We start from the raw sequence: 27,765 nt of genomic DNA, 5'->3' as shown, positions 1-27,765 counted from the left end.
TAGAGGACCTGAGACTCCCAAGCCGATCATCACTACAATTAACCATAAAATCAAACAAATACAAATGATTTAAAAAAATATATACTTTCTTACTCAACATACAACAATTGTGACATTCAAATAGTATATATTTGTAATTTGCTGCTTAGTTCAGAGAAACATGTGCAAATGTTCAATTGCATTAGATGATCTACAAATCGCAACCACTCAAAACAAAAGAAGACAACCAAACGTTGTATTTCTGGCTTTTCCTTATCTTTCCCAGACAGGAGCACATAAAATGAAACTATAGTATTTGCTTTAGTTAGAAACCAGCCCATCCAGCAGGTTGAACAGATGACTGCTTGTCTGTAATCTTTGACTGCCCAATGCCCTGAGAACTGTTTCCTTCACCATTTGGTTTTGCTCTCTGGCTGCTGGCTGTAGAGATGGCTGTAAAACTCTCCGTTCCAAAACCCCATGTATCAAAACCAGAAGTTGCTTGAGCAGCCTGCTTGTTAAGATGACCATTTCTGGTCCTAACCGAATGGGCAATTCGCTGTGGCTTGGGCTCCTCAGGAAAAGCTTGCCAAGAGTTTGCCTCTGAAGTTGGGGTACCCCAGTCAGTTTTACCTTTCTGGAGTTCCCAAACTGTTCCTTCAATCTTTTCCCTCTGCAGTGATACAAGTAAAATACATCAAACACATGAACATTATGAAAGAACCCAATTAAATGTCCAAAATTAGATATAAGATTATTATAAACTTAATATTATCAAAAACAATACCGGAGGTGTTGCAGATGATTGATTCCCAGATGAAATTTGATTTCTTGAAGCATCTTTATTTGGTGATGGAGATCTAGCAGCAAGAGCTTGCTTGAGCTCCTGTATCTCCTGTCTCTGGGATCGGCAAATGGCAGATAACTTTTCAAATTTGGATGTCATTTCAACCTTCTCTAAGTTGGCTTGCTTCAACTGCACTTTCAGCCTCTCTATTTCATCTTCTAATGCTTCTTCTTTTCCTGATCTGTTATTACCAGTTCCAGCGTTAAGTTTATTGGTATCAAATTCCGCAACAAAAGAGCTAAAAGCATCATCTTGGAAGGTAGCCATGCCCTCAGGTTTTGATGCCTTCAGCTTCTCTACACCAGTATCTGTGTCTTTATGGAAAAAGTTCATCTTGACATCTATGGAAGGGCCATCCTCAGGCTTGTGTGGTTTATCATGAACATTTCTTCTTATTACATTAGTCCTTATATTTTCATCTTTTACAGGGCTAGTATTCTTGGGTAAAGGATAGTTATCTGGTCGATTCCCATCGTGTATTGTAGAGCTATAGTTAGTCGGTTCTTCGTCAAATTTAGGTCTGCTCATGTCTTCCACAAAAATTGAGGTCTTAGCATGTTGAGTAGACCAGAAAGCACCAAGCGAACCCCCAGTTCCACCCACCCCAGAGGTAACGGATGGCTGTGATACATTTCTAGTTGCTTCTCCAGATGAAGGAGGAGGTGGTGGACTTCTTTGAGGCATCAGAGGTGACCTATTTGGTGGCTTTGATACTCCTGCTACATATTATAAACAAATGGCATAGTCTTTAACCAAATGAAAGATCCAAAGAACAGATATTTGAACACCCACATACAATTGTCATTTCTGTCCTCTTTTTAGTTTAAGATAGTACCCGCCATGTAGATTTTCTTTGTTTTAAAAGAAAATAAATGAATAAAAGTGAAAAAGGTTGGCAAGTAGAGCATTCATTAAAATTTTAAGTTCTACCTCTATATTAATTGAGGTACAAATCTGATCTTGAAATCAAATTAGAAAATTCATTACAGAAAAAGAAGTATGTCAACGTGCTCGCAACTGAAGCTTAGATGCAGGGTAGAAATTCATGCTCACCTTCATGACCAGCAGATTGCATTTCAGGTGGTCTATCAGGCAATGATTTCTGTAACCCAGCAGGTAGCTGCTCATTAACACGAAACCACACCTGTCAACATGGGAAGAAAATCCCAGCATCAGTGAGCAAAATGTTAGAATCCCTGCACATAATAATGGCATGGGTATAGCAATCTAAAACTAACCTAAGTTCATGGAGATGAATGGCCAATCAAGCAAAGCGCTTGCCTGCGTGATGTCTGGTCTGTCATCTGGTGAAGCTTGAAGCATGTCTCTAATCAAGTCTGTAATGAAGGAGCTGTATTTCGGCAACTCTGGAATACGATAGTTCCCGTTCAAAATTTGTAATTTTGATTCCCCGTCAAATGCATTTTTGAAGTAGCATATGCGAAAGAGGAGACATCCAAGAGCCTACAAACATTGACAGAGTAACTTCAGTTCCTGCTTATAGTTTGAAAGATTTATAGATTCTAAGTTACAACTGATTTGGAGTTCATACAGAATAATGAGGACCAACTGACTTACCCATATGTCCACCTTCTCATTTATAAGTTCTCTCCGTAACAGATCCCACATCTAAGGCAATAAAAGGAGTAAGATAGGAATCAAATATTTTTACCACCAAAGATCACAAATTCAAGTTAGCAAATTTTTTATCAATAAACCTCAGGAGCTCTATAGGCAGGTGTTGTGTGCTTCCGGATATTATCTTCTTCGACACCCATTTCTTCAAGCTTCTCAAAACGTTTATGATTGGTAGATATGCTTCCGAAATCACACAACTTCCATGATCCATCAGAACCCAAAAGGAGATTCTCAGCCTTCAAGTCTCTGGAAAAAAGCAGTCAAGAAGAATATACCAGCAGAGTTTAGTCTATGAATGAGAAAAGTATATCACTTCCTGTTAGTCTAACAGCAAGTAAAATAAATAAGCATAAAGAGGTAGATTTGATATATATCTAAACAACAGAGGCATCTAACTAAAGATAATCAGGTGTCATATTGTGACTGATAAAACAATGTGAATAAAGCCCATGGTACCCAACACAGAGTAGACACAAATTTTTTAATGATTTTTTGTAGAACAACTATATGGGGTGCATAAAACAATTCCATGTTGTATGATTATAAACTCGACAAAATGGGGCCAAGTTTATTGTCATAATACCTGTGAGCAATGGGTGGAGATTGACAATGCATGGCAAAGACTGCATTGCACACATCCCTGAAAATTGCTAAAGCCTGCTTCTCCTCAAAAAACCCTGCACCTCTGCCTTCCAACACATTAACCAGAGACTTGTCACAAAATTCCATCACAAGGAGAGCCTCCTTTGTCCTCCCCATATCTATAATAGTATGGGCATGAAGTGTGACTATATTGGGATGTCCTCTGAGAGATTTCATCACTGATATCTCTTTCATCACCAGTTCCAATGACTCCTCATCATTGCACATCATGTGCTTCAAAGCATACTGCTTTGATGCATTCACAGCATCACGAGCTGAATAAACACAAGAGAACCCTCCTTCAGCAATGACATTCCGTACATGAATTTTGAGATTGCCAACATCGATAGTGCGACCCTCAAGCCCAGTTGGCTCCTTTTGCATAAAGGGTTTGAATCTCCACATTATAGACACAATTATGACAACAAATCACTGCGTAACAAATAAACAAAAATATGAGTTGAATAATATCGATTACATTTCTTTCCTTAATCATACAATACAAACTCTAATTAATTTGATAATGATCTTTAACATCAATTACACAATCCATCTTCCTTGGCTACAAGTCCACATCAGCTCCAAATTTAATTTCACAATCAACTGAACTGAAATCTAAACGTGCCCTTCTTAATCTCAAGCCACTTTAAGCTGGGGCCTATGATATTATTAGATCTAACAATAAATCTCAAGAAAAGCGAAGAAATGTTGATACAAGGAATAAAAAATGGATCTGAAGAATCCCAGATCAAATCAAGCAAAGATGAAACCAAAGAAAATACAAATCAACTCAAGCACTCACGATCTGCAAACTTCAATTAAATCTTCAAAAACCAAAAAAAAAAACATAACAGAAACCACGACAAACTTGAAAAAGAAAACAAAAGTAAAAGGAATAAAAATAGTACCTGTCAGTAGAATCGATTCAGAAAGCCAGGAATAAGGTGAAGCTGGCTGAGGTTGCTTAAGATCTGAGGCTCTGTTTTACGTATTGTCGTTGTTCTTTGTTTTAGGATGCGAAGAAACAAAAAGTGATAAAAAGGGCATATATAGGAATAATAAGTTCGCGTTTAATTTTCATATCTACCCTATTGTTTCCTTAAACTTTAAAATACCCTATAGTTTCAGAAATATAACTCACTAGTCCCATAAGATTCGCAAATCTCCCTCTAGGGGTGGCAATTTTTAATGGGAAATCAGGCATGACAATGGGGCGGGGCAGGGCGGGGATCTCATTCACCGTCCCCATCCCCACCCTCAACATCAATCCCCACCGCACCCCATCCCTGTTGCGAGGATGCTAAGAATTCTCCATCCCTGCCTCATAGGGAATGTTGGAGACCCGTCCCCGCCCCATTAATTTTACATTAACATCAATTTGAGTATTACCAAACACAATAGTTAATTCTCTTTTAATGTTTAGATTCATCCACATGACAAATATTTTAATTAATCGTTTAAACTTAAGCTAAGACATTGCACTTGTCCAAAATACAGACTCGTTATGTATTCGTCCACATGACGAACGGCAATATGAAGTCGGCTAAGAGTGAATGGCAATGGTGACAAGTTTAAGACTTTAGGGTTAGGGTTTGTTCTTATTCAATTGTTTAGGTCGAGGGAAATTGGGAAAATATAAGTTTATATAGGTACGATAATTGTATAATTAAGTGAAATATATAGGGGTATTAGTGAAAAAAAATATATATATATATATATAATTTTATGTATTATATGTGAGGTGGGACGGGGCGGGGCAGGGGAAGGGCACCCCTACCCTCGCCCCATCCCTGGGGATTAAAACTCCTCCCATCCCCGAAAAAACCAGGGAATCCTCACCCCAAACGGGGCGAGTTAGGACAGGGCCCTGAAATCTCAAGACTCATTGCCATGCCTATGGAAATGCTAAAGATATAAAGAGTTTTTGTACAAAGTGATGTGGCAGTTGTCACAACACTAGTTTCACATCAATCTTTTATTTCTTTTCACAAACTAGTGGTGTGACAGCTACCATATCTCTTTGTAAAAAATTTTGTACATCTAACATTTCTCATTTTTAATACAACATACCAAACTGATTAGCGTCTAACACCGTTTAAGTAGGAAAATTTTAGTTTAATGTTGAAAAACTCAATTCATCTATTAATCATAAAAAGTGTTTGAGTTAAAAGTTCATAACCGTCAAATCCTCAATGACATGATTAATTAAACAAATGATATAACTTGTTTATACTTTATAATACAAATATCTATTTATGAAAAAATTAATAACATTATTAACAAACATATGAGTTAAATGAATTAAACATTGTTGCAACATAATATGGCTCATAAATTAAACGGGTTATGTGATTCTTATTCTTGTCATATTCGTGTTTTTATTGCAAATAATTAAATGGGTGAAATTAAGGTCGATTGAAATTTCATATTTCTTAACTCAACACAACACAAATCCAATCGCTTTTACATTAGGGAAGGTTTATGATAAAAAATAAAATATCAAAAAAGTGAAGTTAGGCGGGGAATTCGGTGGGTAATGGGAGTACGCGAAGGTGACTTCCCCGCTCACATTCACACACCCACTAGATCCATGGGGACTACGTGTAAATTTCGCATTGGCGCAAACCCCACACCCACCTTTCTAGTTTATTTCTTTTTCCGTGTTATATTCAATTATAATTTATTCTTCACTATTATTATCCTATCATAATTTACCATCTTTATCTTAAAAACCTAAAATTATATTTATTTTAATATTCTCAAAATTCAATTTTACTATATTTAATTATCAAAATATTAATAATTATTTTTCTCATAAAGATAACTCAATTTTATTTTTTAAAAATATTATTCTAAAAAGCATAAGTATAATAAACCAAACGGAACCTTAATTTTTATGATTTTAATTAATTAATCACAAAATATCAATATTTAATTCAGTTAAAAGAGGAATAATTATAAGGTGACATCGCATGATCACATGTCCTTACTTTGAAGAATTCATTTAATTTCTCTATATTAATTAATCAAGAAGTGACGCTGGCAATGTACTAAATCTTCGTTTTTTAATTTATAATCAATATATATATGGATTTAATGTGATAAACCGATGTGGGATCTAGCTAGCTCAATTGGAAAGAAGTTCAATCACATATATACACAAACATAACTCTGATATTATGATAAACAGGTTTGAGTATAACTCAATCAAAAAATTAGCTTGGAGGAGAGAGTTCAACCACATATATACACTATAATAACCTACCAATTTAACGATGTATGACAAATTCAATTTCTAATGTAACTTATGCCTTAAAATTACTAAGAAATTCCTATTATAATAAATAATTTAGCTATAACATTACTTGAATTGGGGTTTTGGAACATGCATATGTCTAGATCTTGACAAAACAACAATTGAGTAGAACATATATCTATAAATATATCAAATCCATCCATTTTGTGGTCACCATTTTCTATTATAATTACAACATATCAACCGTCTAATTTTCAATTTTGTAGTAAAAAATATATGTTTATTTTAGATCATTTTAATCTCTTATGATTTTTATAGTCACTAAAGTAATCTTACGTGTATAAATTAAGTATTCATACTGTTATTATCTATTTTTATTGTCACATTATTCACCTATATTTATTGAATTATTTTTTATACAAACTATTTATTCATTTATATTTATCGAGTTAATTTTTTATAGCTATTATATGTTAATTAGTTTTTTGTATTTATTACATGTTCATTTTTTAACACGTTAATTTATATGAAAAAAATTAATATTTTTATATATAAAGTTTTACTTTTTAATATTTTAATTATAATGAAACAATTAAAATTGGTGCCCTGGACGCTGCGTTTTGGTACCCATAAAATGACTTAACAGTTAACACACCTCTTAAGCCCTAGTGTTTGTTCATGCTGTAACTCTGTTTGTTCTCCATAAACCCTCGAAGAGAAAATGGAGGAACAAGAAGAGCCAGCCTCATCCAACCAAAATCCTAAGCCCAAAGAAGCATCCATATGCGAAGAATGTAAAGATAAGCCGTCAAAGTACAAGTGCCCGGGTTGTTCAATTCGCACTTGTAGCCTTGTTTGCGTGAAAGCTCACAAGCAACGTACTGCTTGTTCCGGCAAGAGGAACGTCACCCAGTTCGTTCCTCTCTCTCAGTTCAACGATAACATTCTCCACTCTGGTACCTTTTTTTTTTTTTTTTTTTTTTTAAACTGTCTTTACTATATATTCTATCTGTTGTTGTTTAATTGAGGATGGTATTTTCATGTGGGGGAGGAAGTTTTATGTTTTGAATTGTAATTTGGATACCCTTTTCGTTGTTTGTAAGCAGCTCTCTGTTACTCGAAGATTTACTTGAAATTGTTGAATGTTGTGATTTGGCATAGGAAAAGAAAAGTGTTTTTAAGTAACTATTTAGCCATTTGATTGTGATTATCTCAGGTGTTTCATACAATTTTTCACTGTTCTGAAAGTTTTTACTTCGCGTAGATTTAAGTTTGCTGTATTTCAATATTTGGAGATTATCAATTCTAAGTGTGAATACTCTGATTTTTGCTTATTGAAGATGTTTGCAAATTTTCAAGCAATTGGTTTTTTTTCATAGATTTAATTCTGTAATGATTGGGTACCCGGGGTAGATAATTTTCTTGAGTAAATATGTAGTTTTTATTTGTTACCCTTTCGTTTTTGGAGGAAAGTTTTAGTTGCCCATAACATGCTTGATGAAGTTTGCTTATTTTTTCCTCACATTTTAATGTCATTTATTTCTATGCTCTGCGAAATCTTTTTATTTAGATTATAATTTGCTTGAGGAAATGAAGAGGATCGCTGAATCTGCTCAGAGACTGAGAGGTAAATTATGTGGGTATTCTTATTTTAAGCTACCATTCTATCTTCGGAGTCTTAGGAGTGCTGCTGCGAGCCGGAGGACAAAACTTTTGTTTCTCCCTAGTGGAATGACAAAGAGGGAAAAGAATCAAACGCGATATGACCAAAGGTTAGTATATTATTTTTCTCTCTGGTTTAGTAGGTTTTACTTTTAGAGCTGTCTTTTGGCTTGGATATGCAATGTGTATTATGTCCTTCCTGATACCTTTATGGATCTTGTTGATGAAGTTGAATTAAAATAGTTGTCTGGATTCATCTTTGATTTAAATGTTTGTCTCATGTATGAATGCTAAAAAGAATGAAGATTCTTAGAAGTTGTTGATTGGAAGTAGGGGTTCATTTATCATGCTTTCCTGTTTTGAGCTAATCTTTCCTTTTCATATTGTTTGATTCAGGAAGAAATCCATCTCATGGACTGTTGAGTGGCGTTTCCAATCAACAGATGTTGTTTTAGTCAACCATGGGTAAGCTCTGCTAACACTTTCTATCTTGAAGGAAGCTTTTGTATAATATAACTCTCTGTTTAGCTATATGTTGCTCTTTGGTATTGAATGTGACGTGTTTAAAGAACTCATGCATTAAAGTGTTTTTGCAGAGTGCACGAGGACACAAATCTCTGCTCATTAATTGAGAACCATCTAAAACCTGGTCCATGGAATCATCAGCTAAGACAATTCTCTGAGGAGCAGCTGGACTGCCTCAAGTTTTTTGTTCGCAAATTTCCAAAGGTGCTTTTATTTTTTGCCCCCTTTTAACACTGTAATAGGTTATTTAATTCTCTCTTGCAGGTTCTAGAGTATTTGGTCCGTGTCCTAGTAAGTTAGAGGTTTAGTTTGGGTTTGGATGCCCCCTTTTGGTTCAATTAGCATTAGCCTACTCATGATTGGGACAAAGTCAAGGTGCTGTGCCACCGCAACCAAGCAGGCACCAGATGCAAGCTGATTTATCTTGTGTAACCTTCTGATATATTTTTCACAGACTGTGCCTGCCATGTTGTAATTGTTTGATTGTCTTTTGTACATATGGTGCTTCATCCCTGCATCTCTTTGGGGTAGCCCATGTGATCCATTATTGCATTGGCCACCATACTGTGTGCATTGCTTTTGGAATATATATATGTCATAATGTTTGTTAAAATCAGAGAAAAAAGGTTTTTGGCTCATAGCTCCTGGAAAACTAAGGTGTGATATTGTAACTTATGCCTGTCTTTTATAGTTGTGAACTCTAAATTTGGACAAATGGACTGCAGTTTGGTTTAAGGCAGGCACGGCTAGGATTAGAGTCACAGTGCTTATGGGTGGTAATGGTGCTTAATGTGTTAGAATGTGCTGGCCTTATATCCAATTTAAACTACTAAAACTGCAACGTTATCCTATTAGTTTTATTTCTGTTACATTTTGAATTTTTTGCCGGATGTTTTCTTTATGGGCCTGATTTAACTTTCATTTTTCTGTTTTCAGGGGGCTAAGTCACCTTTCCGTGAATTGGACATAAAGGCTCCATTAAGACAACAATTATCCAATATAGTTATTCTGGAATACCCTGTAATTTATGTTTTTCTCCCGTCACACAGCTATGATTTTGAGGTTGTTAAAGATTCACAGCCTGTCACTCATAGGCCTGTGCTCAGGAATCCTGTAGGCAATGACCATCAAAGCCCGAGAGGTATTCTGTTCAGGGAAGAGGAAATAGAAGATGTTATCTCTACAAATCCTCAAGTTTGTGATCTTATGAAGCATGTAAATCCAGGTTCAGTGCCTGTAATCCCAAGTCAAACCGGTATGACTCTGAATGAATCAAACAACTTGGATAGTCCTTTATTGACCAGAGTGGCAGTAGACAACATATTATATTCGAACACAAAGATGGAAGAACCAGGAGTGCCTGAAGATATGGAGTTTGATTTTGATCAAGGCTTAATAGATACATACTCGGATATTATCGCCGAAATTAATCCTGATGACTTTCTTGATTTGGACAGTATATTTGCCAAGGAAGCATGTGGGCAAGAAACAGGGGATCTTTCAAATTCGAAGAGAGGTTACATAGGGGAGGAAGAATTGGAGGAAGGAGAGATTGCAGAATAGTAGATAATCGTTGTTTTACTTTAAAAGAACTTGAAAAACAGAAAATGGGGTGTGAAAGAAGGATCTCCAAAATGTTTTTTCTTACTGTTCCTGATCATCGAGCTTTGATGTACCCCGAAGGTTATGAAGTAAATTCTATATACTATCGGCATGAAATGCAGAAAAAAAAAAAAAAAATAATAAAAACTATGCTTCCCTTCAATATTGAGCACAAGAAGGCTATCATATGTGAACACATATTTATCAACTGTAATCTGATGGTACAGTTTAACTGAGACCATTGGCTCAAGGTCATGGTTCTGCAAGTAATTCCTCCATTTTCATGGTTGGAAGTGAATTTCTGCGTTGTTGCTGCAGCTGGGGTCATGGATACTTAGTGGTTTGCAATGGGCTTGCTTCTTGTAGCTATCAAATATAATTTTTTCACTGTTTGTAGAGCATTATCTATGATTCAAGTAATGAAAATCTACTGTAAATCAATTTTCAGTTTACGTTTCAAAATTTGATTTAGGCATCATCTTTCATTCTCGTTCCTTACAAAGAGAGAAACCCGCAACCGCAAATGTCTTGTTTAGCAGTTAGCACATTATTAATATTTTGAGTTTCGATACATATAATAAATATAATCATCAAAATGACAAAACATCGAAGCCAACACCAGTTGAATGCTAAGTGGATGCTTTCTTTGGTTTTTTTTCTTTTTTTTTCTGAAATTTTACTTGTATTTGAGGGTGCATGCAATGTTGGGTTGCTACTCTTAGCAGTATTTATGTAGGTTAATTACCAAGCAGAAGGAAGTTTATGCGACAACCATTTTGATGCCCCAAAAGCAATCAATATTTGAGCAGTCATCTCATATTTTGTGGGGTATTATTGAACCATTTTTCCACTTGAATAAAGGCCAAACGTGATGAAGATCACAAGTTGATGAGTTTCAGAAGGAGCTCCACAAAACTGATTCTTCTTTGCCATTTTCAGTGAATATGGAGGTAGATTCAAACTCTATTAGACGGTAAATGTAAATTAAATGATCTTGTTTATATGGAATGGTGGTGGAGGAACATCAAATTAAGGAGAGTTGTTCATCATGGCCAGCTACCTCAAGTTAATTAAGGAAATGTTTTACAAACCAGAACTCAATAATGATATATATTATTTATACTATAATTGCAGCCTTTAGCACTGTTAATCTAATCACAAACTGTACATAGTTGTTAGGAATCACAGTTTGATACAAAATGCATTCATTGTTTGACAGCCGAAAATCATAATTCATTAGTGTAAGACTTACATAGATATACGCAGTCAAATTAGTACTCAATTATTGCATTTGCACGGCAAAGATTGGCCGTTTACATGAATCTTGTCTTTATAATTCATTGTAGAATTCAAGAATTTAATTTATTTTCGTCAACCTGCAGTCCACCTGATAAAGTGACAATGTTTAGGCTTGTAACCAGTCGATTCCAAGATTCCTATTACCTCCAAAATTGTTTAACTTCTTGAAATAAAACGAATGAGCCGGGGCCTCCATGTCAATTGTCAATAAGTGTTTTTGGTTTACCATAGTTTTCTAGGTTGGTTGAACGGAAGTAATAAATTTGTACCTTTATTAGAGATTAAAGACTGTCAACCACACCAACTATCTGTAAATTTATTAATTAATTTGTACTTTTGTTAGAATACTCCGAAAGAGCACATCTTTCTAAATTTATGGTGGGTGGCTTTCATGGTAATTTGAAAAGGAAAACGTTTATGTGAGTAGACCAATTTCATGGCTCTACTACTACTATATATATAAAGCATATATGGTAAGAACAAGAATGAATAATATAGGTTAGAGATCAGATTAAAGAATGAGGAGTGTTCATGGCTCTTTTCCCCTACTTTTTCTCCTTGTTACTTCAGTAGCTTGTGCAGAATATTTTGACTCCACTTATCTTAATCGAAAAAGTTTTCCAGATGGTTTCGTATTTGGAACTTCATCATCAGCTTACCAGGTTTCTTCTTCCTCATATTTCTATTCTAGTTAAAATTTCTGCATTAATAACCTGCGTTCATTCTTTATTTTATCTGTTCACTTTGCATGCATATTGCTTGACCACTATAGTTTTCTTCTTTCTTGGGTTTCACCTTAATCTTCTATCTCGAGAGAAACTTTGTTATGTGACAGATGCACTAAGAACCAGTCAATAATGTGTATTAAATCATTGTTTATGAGAAACATATCATAGGCTCATTTTATTGACAACGGTGCCTATGTTGCACAGTAAATTTTTCCCTAGCTTAGAAAAAAGTATGTTTCCAATTTTGGGGTGAGCTGGCTTTGTATATGGGCTATTACTAATGTATGATATTTACAGTATGAAGGTGCAGCAAATAAAGGTGGTAGAGGACCTAGTATATGGGACACCTTCGTTCAAAATTACCCAGGTACCTTCCTCTCTTTCAACATTAATTTTTCCCTACAGGTAGTAGTAGTTCACTTTCAATTTGGGTTATTCTCCATTACTTGTTATTGGGCACCAAGGTTGCTAGGTAGCCATGGCTGCCCTGATGTTAGGCCATTCAAGCTTCTTTTAGTTATATGGTTTCATCTTTATTTATCAAACATTTATTAAAATAATATTTTGTATTTTGTATCTATTAATCTGTATACAAAAGTTTTTTCCTTCGTATTAATTACTGTTTAAATACTTGCTGCAGATAAGATCAAGGATCACAGTAGTGGAGTGGTTGCTGTTGATTTTTATAATCGCTATAAGGTCAATTTGGAAACCCATTACAAATGAAAATTCTTTACTTAAAAAAGAACTATTTTTGACATGTTTCTTATTTCATTTGAACTCAATTAATGCTGTCCATTCACGTATATATATTTCATAAGTGCAAATATAGGAGTCAGGTAATGTTGGACCATGATCAAATGATTTAGATAGAGATAAAGTTACTTTCAAGCTGCATATATGGTGATAGACAATTGTTCTTTGTTTTCCCTTTAATTCTTGACAGGAGGATGTGGCTATAATGAAAGAGATGGGATTTGATGCTTATAGATTTTCCATCTCATGGTCCAGACTCTTACCTCGTAAGATATATCTTCATTCTTGTTATTCCATCCGATTCAGATATATAGAAGATTGAAGACTAATGATCTAATCAAATAATTAATTTAAGATTAACTTATATGTTTAAGGCGGAAAGCTAAGTGGAGGATTGAACCCAGAAGGCATCACTTATTACAACAGTCTCATCAATGAGCTCCTCTCAAATGGTCAATCTATTAAATCCTTTCTCAAAATTAATATATTATTGTTGCTAAATTCTGAAATTCTTGATAAACAAATACTAATTTTACATTTATAAAAAGCAGGATTGCAGCCTTTTGTCACTCTCTTCCACTGGGATGTTCCACAAGCCCTTGAAGATGAGTATGGTGGCTTTATGAATCCTCAAATTGTGTAAGTAATCATTAGTTAAGCAAATACCAGTAATTCCGATTTCAACTATAACACAGTCTTTAATGTTTGCGATCATTAAATGAACAGGAATGATTTTCAAGATTATGCAGAGCTATGCTACAGATTATTTGGTGATAGGGTGAAGCACTGGATTACTTTAAATGAGCCCTTGACCTTTGCGACCATTGGATATTCAAGTGGTGCACATGCACCAGGCAGATGTTCAAAATGGTTTTCTCCGAATTGCAGCGGGGGCGATTCGGCCACTGAACCATATATTGTCGGCCACAACTCGCTTCTTGCTCATGCAGCTGCTGTCAAAGTCTATAGAACCAAATACCAGGTTATTGCATTATTCCTGTGATACTAGGCATAAGTTCTATATATTGTCGAAAAGTGAATTCACAGATAAGCTGTGTTGTTTAGATGTCTCAAAAGGGTCAGATTGGAATTGCTCTAAATTCTATTTGGGCAATACCCTTAAGCGAGTCAAATGCAGATCGCAATGCAGCATCTCGGGTCCTTTCTTTCCTGTATGATTGGTGAGTATATTGTGTCACTTGGCATACGGATAAATTGCATAATGTTTGTGAATCTGCTTATCAATAATTTTTTTTTTTTTTTTTAAACTTTTTGCTTTTGTAGGTTCTTGGAGCCACTAAATTCTGGTTTCTACCCATCTGAAATGGTTACCTATGTCCAGGAAAGAATGCTGCGATTTACTAAAGAACAATCTCTGATGGTTAAAGGATCTTTTGATTTCTTGGGGCTAAATTATTATTCTGCAAATTATGCAGCTGATACTCCTTGCTTAAGAGAAAATCCGAGCTACTTAACAGATTTATGTGTTCAGCTTTCATGTAAGTAGAGTAGTATATATATATAGCTAGTTGCAAGCATTTGTTTTATCTATACTTTTCAAAAGTTTGTAAATTTACATTTCACACTCTACATTAAATTGTATTTTTTCTTTATCAGTTGAGCGAAAGGGAATTCCTATTGGTCCAAAGGTTAGTGTATTTTCTGATTCTCCACTCACATGAGTAGACATAGGGTAATTATATGCAAATTGCAATTAAAGTTAGAGTACAAATTTGCAGGCTGCCTCGGATTGGCTTTATGTTTATCCAGAAGGAATTCAAGAAGTTCTGCTCTATACAAAGAAAAAGTTGAACAAAACAGTCATCTATATAACTGAGAACGGTAACTCATTTCCATAATAATTATAGCTTCTTAATTATACGAGTTTTCTTGCTTTATTATCCCTTCATTCATACATAATATACAGGCGTCGACGAGCTTAATGATGGTAAATTATCCCTGGAGGATAACATGAGAATAGACTACTACTCTCGTCATCTTTCAAATGTTCAAAGTGCCATTAAGTGAGTATTTTTCTTAAAAATTAAAACAAGCTTTGCTTCTAACTTGCATAAACTCATATTAAATGGAAAGCTCATTAGTTTCATTGCTGATTGGAATTGATATACAGGAAAGGGGTGAACGTGAGGGGTTATTTTGCATGGTCGTTATTGGACAACTTCGAATGGGGCGATGGTTACACAGTTCGTTTTGGGATTGTGTATGTTGACTACAAGCACAATTTGAAGAGGTACCCAAAAAAATCAGCCATGTGGTTCAAGAAGTTACTCCGTCGACAAATCTAGACACTCTAATTATAAAATAAGAATGAAACTTCATGGTTTGATCATATTCAGTGTGACTGTATTCAATTCAGAACAGTAACTGATGAAGTTCTTGTACGCCAAAAACACAGTAATGGGAAATTAGTTTCTTAGTGTTACATTATGGTTTCTTGTATATATATATATATATACGTGTAATTGTTATACAGAGGACAGTTTAAGGGGTACTCTTTGCTCTTGTATGCCACAAACACAGTAATGGCAATTGAGAGATCCTTCCTTGTCCTGCAACTGCTTGCATTGTTTGTGGCAATTGCAAGTGGAGTAAAATCGTTAAATCCAAGCAGTTTTCCACCGGAATTTCTGTGGGATGCTGGTTCAGCTGCTTATCAGGTTTCTCGGTCATTTAAGAAATTAATGCATATTGCTCATTGTATAACATATTAATCTTTTTCAGTGGTATTTAAACCTAACTCATCTTTTATTCGTGTATCAATTTCATCTCATACATGTGTTTTCTTCATATTACATATATCTATACACAAATGTGGCCGAAGTCCTTATATAGGTCAAACACTAAAGCTTACAATAATAATGATAGAGAAAGTGGATATATTTATATATAATAGTGCAGGGAAATAATCGAGATAGTGCTTGAATCATCGATAATGGGGCGGTAAACAGAAAATTTATTAGGATAGTGGGGAGCTGGAAGAATAATGTAAGTCACATGGATAAGTGGATCATCCACCATAGACTCAAAATTTGGGACATATAGTGGAGCAGCAGCGCAGTAGTTGAAATCATAATCAAACATGGTTCTACAAGTCTCTCTTCTACAATGCCTCCTGCTTCTTATCACCTTATTAACTCAAACCAATTACATGATAGCCACTAAAAAGGCCCTTAATACCTTCAATCGTTCAGCTAATTAACATTCACTCTCCATTAATTCTATGCAATGCATGTCTTGATATATATTTTTCTTTGCGCGTGTGTGTGTGTTTATTGTAGAAAGAATAGCGGATCGCAGCAATGGAGATGTTGCAGTTGATTTTTACCACTGTTACAAGGTTTAGAGAAGTTTGTTCCGTTTTATTTCTGAGATTTTTGTTTGAATAATACTGAGACTGGTTGATTATAAAATGCAGGAAGATGTGAAGATTATGAAGGAAATGAACACAGATGCTTTCAGATTCTCCATTTCTTGGTCTAGATTACTACCCCGTGAGATCATTGCTCTTCATTATTCGCATAATGTGTTTTAGAAACTTCATAAATGTGAATGATCTCAATATATACCACAATATATCTTTGTTCTTTTCTTATAATCAGGTGGGAAGTTGAGCGGGGGAGTGAACAAGGAAGGCGTGAAGTTTTACAACAATCTCATCAACGAACTACTATCAAATGGTGATCATAATTTACGCCTTTTTACTAATATATATATATATAACCTACAATTATGTTGGAAGAATAGCTTTTAGCTCAAAGACTAAGAGAATTTGAGAAGTAATTGACCAAATTACTTCTCAAATTTGGTTTGTACAAAATGGCTAGAAATCGCCCTCTTTTACAGTGCTCAAAGAGCCGTCTACACTCCAACTCCCACCTACCACCTACGCTAATAAATATCATCTACTACCTTCCACGATTAATAACTATTTAACAATTCTTTAATAAATGAAATATTTTTACAAAGATTACCGGGCATATTGGTTGGGTTAAATACATGAGTCAAATATGGGCTTTACATTAGACTCATGGAAAAATATTAAGTTAACAATCTAAGTGATAAATCCAAATAATCTTAAGCCCAAATCAAGTTTAATAGTCAACAAGTTAATCATATGATAACTACATGCATGTTATCTAAGCTAGATAAATTACTTTTGTTATAATTACACTAATAAGAATTAATTAATTAAATCATACTTGATTAAGTTCAGGAAAAAAATATTTGTGACTTATGATTATTTGCAGGTCTGCAACCCTCTGTGACAATCTTTCAATGGGATGTCCCGCAGGCCCTGGAAGATGAGTATGGTGGCTTTTTAAGCCCTCGCATTGTGTAAGTTGAAAATCGTTGCAATATAAAATTAAAAGTTCTAGCTATAGAGTTATCATACGCAGACCCTTTTGATCATATACATTACGGGGACGATTTTCGAGACTTTTCAGAAGTTTGCTTCAAAGAATTTGGTGATCGGGTGAAACATTGGATCACTATAAATGAGCCATGGACATTCAGTGCTACTAGTTATGACTTGGGAAAGAATGCACCAGGCCGATGTTCAAAATGGGTAAATGGAGCTTGCAAGGCCGGAAACTCCGCCTCTGAGCCTTATATTGTTGGCCACCATTTGCTACTTTCTCATTCCGCATCAGTCAAACTATACAAGCAAAACTACCAGGTGAGATAAATACCAGCTTCTTCTGGTAAATGGTAATAACAAATATACATATATAAACCATTTATTAAAACTTATTATAATGATCTCAATTAGGCCACTCAAAAGGGAAAGATTGGGATAACATTGGTGACTTTTTGGACGGTACCTTACTCCAAAATGAAACCTGATGTTGAGGCAGCCGAAAGAGTCATTGATTTCATGCTTGGATGGTTGGTAAATTTGTCAAATTAAACTTTACATTAATTTACAAAATGGTTATAAATGGATTGAATAGTTAATTTATGTATGATGGAGATTAATTCTCTAATTTAGTTTTAACATGCAGGAGTATGGACCCATTGGTCTACGGTAATTATCCATTCATTATGCGGGAGTCTTTTAGGACAAAGACTCCCAAACTTCACCACCAAGCAATCAATGATGATCAAAGGATCTTTCGATTTTATTGGTTTAAATTACTACACTGCAATGTATGCAGCTAATCTTCCTGTTGCGATCCGGTCAAGATTAGATTTTTGACGGATTCAATTGCTAACTCGACCTGTAAGTATCAAGAAACGAAGATTGTTGACTCACATACATTTTGATAACATTAACATTCATTTTTGTTTTGTTTTTCTTTTTCAGTCCAACGCAATGGCATCCTTATCCGTCCAAAGGTTCTATTTACTTATGACTTGAAATATATTAAAATATCAGTGTTGAATTAATAATATTCGTATTTTTTTTACAGGTCCACGTCTATCCAAGGGGGTTGCGGGATCTTCTTGTTTACGTCAAGGAAAAATATAACAATCCGACTATTTATATCACTGAAAATGGTGGGAAATTCTTCTAATACTTCCTTGACTTAATTACCGATGCCATAAATAATATTTTCGTAACTCTGTTTGACGATTAATGAACTCCGTTTTGCTTCTCCCCTTGTATCTTTTCCAGGGGTTGATGAGATTAATAATGCCACGTTACCGCTTGACCAAGCCCTGAAGGATCCCATGAGGATAGATTTCTTCTACCGCCATCTTCTGTTCCTCCAAAGAGCCATTAAGAGAGTTTAATTTTTTATTCAAGGAATAGTATATTCTAGATTTATTATATAATCCTAGAATATATTATTATATATTATAGAATCATATAATATATTATGCGATTCTATAATATATATTTCATTATTAAAATATATATTATATGATCATATAATATATTATATGATACTATAATATATATTTCATTATTATGTGTATATTTATTTTCCATCGCAAATCGCGAGCCACCCTATCGCTTCGTCACTGATCTGCTGCGTCATCGACCTGCAGTGCAACCATCGTTTCCTCTCTCTCTGATTGCGACACTCTCCTGCCGCCGAAGATCACGAGCCACTACTGCCGCTTCGTCCTCGATTTGCTTTGTCGACTACCTGCCGTGCAATCCATCATCTACTCGTCTCTTCTTTGCCCAATCGAGCATTGATTTGTCCTCACCAAGCATCAATCTGCTTCATTGTCAGCCAGTCACTTTTTTCGTCTGACTTTTTCCCTTAACCCCCCAGATTCTTAAGAAGGTATCTCCCACCCCAAACTTTGAAAAGTGACATCTACTGCCACTCAAACTTTGAAAAGTGACACCTGCACCCCTGAGATCTCCCATGGCTTCTTCGTCTTTGCCTACTATTGTCGTGACCGCCCTGACCACCCCAATCTCTGACTCCGATGTTCTTCTTCCTGCTCAGACTGCGTCGTCGGTCATCCAATCGACGATCTCGTTGTCATGCTCATCTATGGGTAGATTCCTTTTCCCACCATCGAGCTTCTCCTCATTTATAATGCTAGTCCATCTTCTACTAGCTATCTCTTTCGTCGTCGGTTACCACTTCCCATCACTGCTTGTCTCATCTCAAGTGATGTTTGCTTCAGCAATTGGATCTTATCCCTCACTGCTGATGCAATCACTACCATCTTTGCCCACCTTTGTCAACATCGGCAACTACTTCTCTTCCCTCATGGGACGCGACACATATCACACCTGGAAGTCTTAGTTCCTTGACGTCCTTGCCATTTACGACCTTCATTCTTTGATCACAGGCGATGCCCATCCTCTAGCACCTTTTCTTTCGGATGGCACTACCAACCCCAGTTACTCTCATTGGTTGAGAGCTGATTGCTTGGTCTTGACTTGGGTCAAGTCCACTATTTCACCTTCCATTATCCAGTCCTTGTTACTACCATGCACCACCACTACCGAAACATGGTCTCTTCTAGATTGATGACTAAATCCGCTCTCCAACATTCATCTTCGATCCATTCGTGACAAGTTGAGTACTCTCTGCAAGACTACTGATCAAACAGTGATTGATTACCTTATTAAAGCCAAGTCCATATCTAATTCTCTTGCTGTAGCTAGCTTTCTGATCCCATGTTCCAACTTGATTGAGTATGTTATGGATGACTTAGGTCCTAAGTATCAAGGATTCATCACCTCTATGCATCTCCAACCCTCTACCACTTTTGATGACTTGTATGATCTCCTGGTTCAGGAAGAACAACTTCAAAAAAAGCACTCGGGTTTATCCACTCGAGTTGTGAGCAATGGCTATTGCTCACAACTCATCACAATCATCCAGGTCCTTTGGCTCTTCTTCTAATAAATGCAACTCACGATCTCACAATCATGGTACTCAATTCTCTCCTTAGGGTGCTCAGTCATCCACTCGACAACCACCTCATCCCTCATTTCAACCTCCCTTGCTACTTACTCCAACAAGTGTTCTCCCTTAGGGTGCTTGTTAGATATGCGACAAAAACATGGGCACTCTGTTCACGTTTGTCACTAACACGGAAATTTTGCCTACTCTGCATATGTTGTTGCCACACCCTTTGTTGCTATGTCCGTGTGTGATCCCTATGACTCCAATTGGGTTATTAATTCTAGGGCCACACACCACCTAATACTGTTGCTCTATCTTCTCCTCAACCTTAACCTCATAATGGTACGTCTTCCGTTGTTGTTGGGAATGGTCAATCTCTATCCATTACTCATAAGGGCTCCGTGTGTTTGTCAAAGTTATCTGATTCTCGCATTACTTTATCTGATGTTTTGTGTGTTCCGCCACTACGTAAGAAATTGTTGTCTATTCATAAATTTACGTCAGACACTTATTCGATTTGTCTTCTTGACTCATCTGGTTTCATGGTGAAGGCAAAATAGATGGGTCAGATTATTCTCTCTGGTCGTAGTAGTAATGGAATCTATCAGTTAACATCTCCAGTTATCACCGCTCTTTCCTCTATTCGTGTGTTGTCTAAGGTTTGGCATCATCGTCTTGGACACCCTTCCTTCGCTGTGCTCAAGACTGTGCTTGTCTCTGTGTCCAATCTTGTCAGTAGTATGTAGGATCTCTCTACAGTGTGTCCTATGTGTCCTCTTGGTAAAGGTTGTCATCTTCCCTTTGCCAAAAGAACATACACCACTCGGGCTCTACTTGAGCTTCTTCATCTTGATGTATGGGGTCCTATTCTTATCCCGTCTTTGTCTTTTTTTAAATATTACCTATCAATTGTAGACGATTTCAGTCAGTTTACTTGGTTATTTCCTATGTTTAATAAATCTGACGTTACTATAATTTTTCAAAAATTCCAATTATTGGTAAAAAAATTACTTTTGTGTCCTATTAGAATTGTGCATTCTGATAGGGGTGGTGAGTTTGATAATAAGTCATTTTATTATCTTCTTGAGTCTCATGGTATTGCCTATCAATTGTCCTGCCCTTACACCCCTGCCCAAAATGGTGTGGTTAAGAGGAAACACAGAGACATAGTGGAAAAACGATGTTGTCTTTTATTACAAGCTAACTTGCCACCATCCTTTTGGGTGGAGGCCTTTTCTACTATTGTTTTCTTGATTAATAAGTTACACACACCATTGCTCAAGAATCGATGTCCCTTTAAAGCTCTTTTCAGCGTCCTCCTGACTATGGCTTCTTGCAGACTTTTGGCTGTGCCTATTATCTATTACTTACTTTGACAGCTGCACACAAACTAGCCCCACGTTCTACTCTTTGCATTTTCCTTGGTATGACTTGTCGCATCATGGGTATTGTTGCCTACGGGTGTGCAAAAAAAAAACTATTAACCGAATCGAACTAATCCCAAATTTTTGGGTACGCAAAAATTCAGGTCAGTTTCGTATATTTATTATGCGATACCTGAATTTTCGGTTCGGGTACTGAAATTTATTTTAAGAGAACCAGGTACCTGGTACTTGATTTTATTAAAAAATAAAAAAATAAAAAAAACCTAGTTTTTTAGCTAATTTTTCTTTTTACTTTCAAAGAGCAAGAGGCAAAACAAAAGCCCCAAATATATTTGCCCTAAAATTTTAGCCCCCGTAAGTCCCGCACATCTCTCTCAAATTCTCCACTGCAAATCTCCAGTTGCACTTGATTTCTTCTTTAGACTTCAAATCTTCCTCTCACTTAGTCACCTTTGCCATCACGTCAGAGTCTTCTTTGCTTGGCTTCTTCATTTTGGAGACGTTCCTCTCACTTTTTTGGGATCACATCAGGCATCTTCTTCACTTCTTGGCTTCTTCATTCTTTAGTCTCTAATTCAAGGTTTGGTTTTATCTTTTATTGATCACTATTTTTAATTTCTTATGTTGTTTTAAGTTCTAATTTATGATGTAAATTGTAAAGATCTGAGTCAGTTTTTGTTTTATATATATATATATATATATATAACAAATGTACTAATAATTATCCAATTCTCTGCTATTACTTATGTAACAAACTGAAGCAGAAGATGAACCTAATCGTATTGACATTTGACAACAGTTTGACAGTGTAAACTTTAAAGTGTAAACTATTGCTAGCTCAAAGATACACATTATACAGGTTGAGTGTTTGACAGCAGTTGTTGATCTTTGGTTTTTGGGTAATTAAATAATGTTGATTGCTCTTTAATATTATCGTAATCTGCCATTATAGGGGTGTTTTGTTCTGTTATGTTCCAAGTAAAGAGTAGAGTTTGTTAAGAGTATGTTTTATTTATGGATAAATGAGTAAAAAAGCACAAATTATGGATATTTTTTACACTTTTGTATGTATTGTAGATGTCCTCCATTGGTGAAAATACTAGTACTACTTGTGGGGTTGGGCCGATTGGTAGCGACACTAATATGTCGATCCTGATGACAGAAGGTCAGAGTCCTAATCCTACAACTGTGACTTCTATGCCTCCACGACCAACTACAGCTCCCAAACGGGTGAGTTCTACTACTAGAAAAAATGCTTTGGAAATGTGGGACCATTTTACTAAAAACCTTTGTGAGGATAAAGATAAATCAGATAGCTACATATAATTATTGTGGGTCTATTCTTGCTTGTCCAATCAAAAGTGGTCCTACTTCTCTGCGTAACCACTTAGCTAGTTGTAAAAAATACCCTTTCAATGTGGTGGATAAGAAACAAAGAACCTTAGTCTTTCAACAGCACTTGGTTGAGCCCTCAAGTGGTGTTGCAGCTACTTCTGCCTCCACTTCATTTTTGACTTGGAAATTTGATCAAGATTTGATTAGGGATGTTGTAGCTAAAATGTAAATTACTGATAAGTTGCCCTTTAGGATAGTGGAGCATGAGGGGTTTCTTCGAATGATGAGTATTGCATAACCTAGGTTTCAAGTACCTAGTCGTACTATCTAACTAGGGTTTGTTTGAAAATTTATTATGATGGGAAACAAAAGTTGAAGAATTATTTTAGTAACTATTCTCATAGTGTTTGTCTCACCACTGACACATGAACTTCTAGCCAAAACCTCAATTACATGTGTCTTACGGCTCACTTTATTGATGATGATTGTAAACTGAACAAAAGCATTTTAAACTTTTGTCCAATTACCTGTCATAAAGGTTTAACTATTGGCAAGTCAATTGAGAAATGTTTAATTAATTGGGGTATTTCGAAGGTGTTCACCGTGACTATTGATAATGCAAATTCTAACGATGTTGGAATAACTTGTCTTAAGCATCGGTTAGAACATTGGAATGGAAGTGTCTTGAATAGTAACTTTCTTCACATGAGATGTTATGTGCATGTATTAAGTCTAACTGTTCAAGAGAGGTTAAAAGAGCTAGATGACTTAATATTTAGAATTTGTTTTACAGTGAGGTCTTCTCCAGCAGGATTACAAAGGTTTAAGGAGTGTGTGGAGTAAGAAAAATTGGAAACTAAAAGTCTTCTAGTTCTTAATGTAGAAACAAGATGAAACTCCACTTATTTGATGTTTGAAGTGGCTTTAAAATTTCAGAGAGCATTTGAGTTATTGGAAATCCAAGACCCTAAGTACAAAGATGAGCTCACTATTGAGGAAAGGTCAAGGGGTTTGCCTACATCTACTAATTGGGATTATGTTCGATACTTGTTGCCTTTTCTGAAGGTTTTTTATGATACAACTCTACGTGTGTCTGACTCTCTTTATGTTACCTCTAATGGAAACATGGAAGTGATATATGGCATTGGGTTGAAGATTAATACATAGTGTAATAGTAATGATCCTGACTTACGTTTAATGGTAGCTAAGATGAAGGTAAAACATGATAAATATTGGGCAAATCTTGATAATATCAACTTAATGATATTCATTACAGTGGTATTGGATCCAAGGCATAAGTTAGAATATGCACATTGGGCTATTGATAATGCATATGATGTTGTTGATGCTAAAAGGTTGAAAAAAAAAGTTAATGACACTTTGTTCTCTTTATTTGAGGAATACAGTTTGCGTAAGGCTAGTCCTAGTGCGCAGTCAAGTGAGCAATCTCAAGTTGCAACAGGGATTGATGTTACTAATGCAAATGTTGATCCTGAAGTCTTTATGAAGGTTATGTTTAATCAGCAAAGGGCTGGACGACGTGCTTTGGAGCCCAAATTTGAGTTGGATGAATATTTACGGGAAAGCCTTGAAGATGAGAACAACAAGAACTTTGATATCTTGAGTTGGTGGAAGATAAATTCAGCTAGATATCAAATTCTCTCTTTGATGGCACGAGATGTTTTGGCTATGCCTATTTCCACTATTGCATCTGAGTCATCTTTTAGTATAGGGGGTTGTATATTAGATCTATTCTTACTCCTAAGACAGTGGAGGCTCTTATTTGTGCACAAGAATGGATTCGGGCTACGCGTGCACCATTTCTCTTTAAGGAGAGCTTGGAGGAATTATTGGAAATTGAGTCAAGTAAAACTTTTGCTTTAGTTTCATATATTTAATATTTAATTATAACTTATATCTTACTTATTGACTTCATTTTGTACCATTACTTATATTATGTTATTTCCAATCTTTATGTAGAATTTTCGTCTACGACATTGGAGAGTACTCGTAGTCATGGTCATCTACATGATTGATGATTCATACCATCTCTATGAATTTTGTATTGGTGCAGCCCCTAGAAGGTAGAATATGCAATCTCATTGCCTTTTTCCTTTTTCAAATGATGAATTAACCCTTTACTTTAATTGAATTGCCTATATTGATGAGTAAAGTTTGTTGGGTTGTGCTTATAATGATGAGTAAACTTTGAATTGCAGTGTTGATTTTGATGGTAGTGCTGCTAGTTTATGGTGGTAGTGATGCTGGAAGTTGGCTCTTTGCTGGTGTAATTCTGGGGCATTTTGCCATTTTCTACAAGTGTTTGTTACTGTAGTATTATGTTTGGTGGATTAAATGTAAAATACATTTTTCATTTCTTAATTATATTTTGCTGGTGTAATCCTACCATTAGAGATGGGTAATTATATTTTTTAATATCATATATAAAATTTTTAATCAAATCCTTAATTGTCAAAGAATCTATATCTATAATTCTAATTTCCTGACTTTTTTTAATTTTTTTGGTCTCATTTATCTGCTCCATGAGAAAGAATTTATATATAATTTAATATAAGCAAGGTTAAAGGGGCCATGATCATTTTATCTAACGCTCTTAATTTTCAAATATTTTATATCTGTATTTCCAATCTCTTATGCTCTTTGATCTATCTCCAGTCTCATTTATCTTCTTCAAGGGAAAGAATAATATTTATTCAGTACATTTTTTTTTCCTAAAAGTATAGGATTGGAATTCAAAAAACTGAAGATGTGTACACCCCAAGGATATATATATCTCCTCTAGATAAAAATTATTTACTGTACAATATCCTTCTCTTGGTAAAATTACCATAAAACTTCTAAAAAATTGTAGTATGATCACGTTTAAGTGAATAAAACATTAAGTAAAACTGGAAATGATAGAAAATAAAATTATGAATTGTATTTGTTTGTAAAACATTTGATGATTGGTGTATATAAAATCTTAAGCATTTAAGTTATTAAATTAAAAGTTGATGTAGTACATGGAAGGAATTGTATCTGCAAATTGAAATGTAAAAAATTAAAATTCATGCAAAGTTATGCAAATTCAGGTACCCGAAAAACCGGGTACTTTAAAAAGAGGTTTGGAATGGTTTTTCGATCAAAACCGGTTCGGGTACCCGTTTTTGCATAGCCATATCGTTGCCTCCATATACCTTCTGGTCGTGTCTACATTTCTCGTCATTTGGTGTTTCATGAGATGACATTTCCTGGTTATGCTACTATTGCCACTTCATCAGTGCCTTCGTTGGACTTTCGAACCTTATCTGTTCCATCCAAGGCTATTCAGCTTGTTGATATTTTTAGTTATGGTCTTGATTCTCCCTCTACTTTGGCCGCTGAGACACCGTCACCCTTAGTAACTTCAGATCCCTCCAACGGTTCCTCACAGTCCACTCCTTGCTTGAGCACTGTTCCTCCAACTAGTACAGTGTCATCTTCCCTAGGCTTACAGTCTCAATTAAACTCCACTTGTCTGCCTCAGTCACTATCAATTGATTCACTATCAATTGATTCACTATCCCCATCCTTCAGGGATTCAACGACCTCTCCTCTGACTCATATGGTCTTTGTGTCTGACAATTTTGTGACCCCACCACTGCCTCTCCATCAAAGATACCACAACATCAATTCTATCATGGCTTCTTCCCCTCATGTGCTTCCACGCGCTCTTACTGCTGAGACTTTTAGTCCCGTGCTTCATGAACCTTCATTGTTCAAGCAGCCAAAATCTATCTTGGCATCAGGCAATGTGTGAAGAGTATGATGCGCTTATGAGGAATAATACTTGGTACTGGTTCCACCGACTCCTCAGTAGAATCTTATTGGTTGTCGTTGGGTGTACAAGGTTAAGCATAGATCTGATGGTTTTGTTGAACGAGACAAGGCTCGTATGGTTGCCAAGGGTTTTCATTAGTAGCCTGGTGTGGACGTCTGGGATACTTTTAGACATGTTATCAAGCCTATCACTATTCGCACTATTCAGCCTCGTGTAGATTAATTATATAATCCTAGAATATATTATAAGATTCTATAATATATATTTCATTATTATAATATATATTATATGATACTATAATAAATATTTCATTATTATGTGTATATTTATTTTACTAAGTTATGTGCTTAGGTTTTCCTATATATTGGGACATTTTATTGTAACATTTTATCAATTCAATATAAACCTTTTCACTAATTTTCTCACAAGCAGTTCTTAATAAAAACTAATTACGTTTGATAATGGCAGGAAGGGTGTAAATGTGAAAGGTTACTTTGTGTGGTCATTGTTAGATAACTTTGAATGGTCTTCTGGTTATACTGTGAGGTTCCGAATCAATTTCGTAGACTATGAAGATGGGTACAAAAGATATCCAAAGTAGTCAGCTATTTGGTTCAAGCAATTCTTGCAGAATTAGATAAGCTATAGCTATTACTTCATTTCAAATACGATATGTTCATCATATATTTGTGTTGAAAGTTCTCAAGCTTGAATATGATGTGGCTGGAAAATAAACCATGATCAGAAAGTTGAAATCATAATATATCAAATATGTCCATTCAAACCTATGTATCTCCTGATAGGGTTTGGGATATGATCTGTTTATATGAGGAACAAAGACCTCCAAGAACAAGAGATAGAGAGATTAATTGACAAAATTCTTCATTGATAACCACAATCTATATTTAGGTTATTATATAGCCTTATACTTAACTCCAAATAACTTGC

The 27,765-nt window shown here is 35.4% G+C and overlaps 3 protein-coding genes and 1 pseudogene across 4 annotated transcripts; 3 read left to right on the top strand and 1 right to left on the bottom strand.

Moving 5' to 3' along the window:
- Positions 1-71: 71 nt before the first annotated feature.
- On the bottom strand, positions 72-4,120 carry LOC116133223 (probable serine/threonine-protein kinase DDB_G0276461). Of its 2 annotated transcripts, none has more exons than XM_031418917.1 (8): positions 4,015-4,120; positions 3,048-3,538; positions 2,545-2,710; positions 2,405-2,455; positions 2,108-2,290; positions 1,880-1,970; positions 767-1,545; positions 72-652 (listed from the first exon to the last, which is right to left on the bottom strand). In XM_031418917.1, exons 2-8 carry the CDS (start codon positions 3,509-3,511, stop codon positions 305-307), a joined length of 2,082 nt encoding a protein of 693 aa, XP_031274777.1. In that variant the 5' UTR covers positions 3,512-3,538; positions 4,015-4,120; the 3' UTR covers positions 72-304. The 2 variants fall into 2 exon arrangements, with proteins under 2 accessions (XP_031274777.1, XP_031274778.1); XM_031418918.1 differs by having other exon boundaries at positions 767-1,542.
- A 2,895-nt stretch (positions 4,121-7,015) lies between these two features.
- Positions 7,016-10,314, top strand: LOC116133220 (box C/D snoRNA protein 1). The gene is made up of 5 exons (XM_031418914.1): positions 7,016-7,318; positions 7,933-8,134; positions 8,421-8,489; positions 8,621-8,753; positions 9,486-10,314. The coding sequence occupies exons 1-5, from the start codon at positions 7,084-7,086 to the stop codon at positions 10,110-10,112; spliced, it is 1,266 nt and encodes a 421-aa protein (XP_031274774.1). The 5' UTR covers positions 7,016-7,083; the 3' UTR covers positions 10,113-10,314.
- A 1,640-nt stretch (positions 10,315-11,954) lies between these two features.
- LOC116133219 (beta-glucosidase 12-like) lies at positions 11,955-15,585 on the top strand. Its single transcript, XM_031418913.1, has 13 exons — positions 11,955-12,112; positions 12,476-12,545; positions 12,819-12,877; positions 13,125-13,200; positions 13,309-13,386; positions 13,486-13,573; positions 13,661-13,916; positions 14,000-14,115; positions 14,219-14,433; positions 14,552-14,583; positions 14,674-14,776; positions 14,862-14,958; positions 15,066-15,585. Exons 1-13 carry the CDS (start codon positions 11,969-11,971, stop codon positions 15,238-15,240), a joined length of 1,509 nt encoding a protein of 502 aa, XP_031274773.1. The 5' UTR covers positions 11,955-11,968; the 3' UTR covers positions 15,241-15,585.
- A 785-nt stretch (positions 15,586-16,370) lies between these two features.
- LOC116133221 lies at positions 16,371-27,454 on the top strand (annotated as a pseudogene).
- Positions 27,455-27,765: the final 311 nt, after the last annotated feature.

Source organism: Pistacia vera, unplaced genomic scaffold (genome assembly GCF_008641045.1).
Source record: "Pistacia vera cultivar Batoury unplaced genomic scaffold, PisVer_v2 Contig267, whole genome shotgun sequence".
In the NCBI taxonomy this organism is placed as follows: domain Eukaryota; kingdom Viridiplantae; phylum Streptophyta; class Magnoliopsida; order Sapindales; family Anacardiaceae; genus Pistacia; species Pistacia vera.
This window is presented reverse-complemented; position numbering and strand designations above follow the sequence as displayed.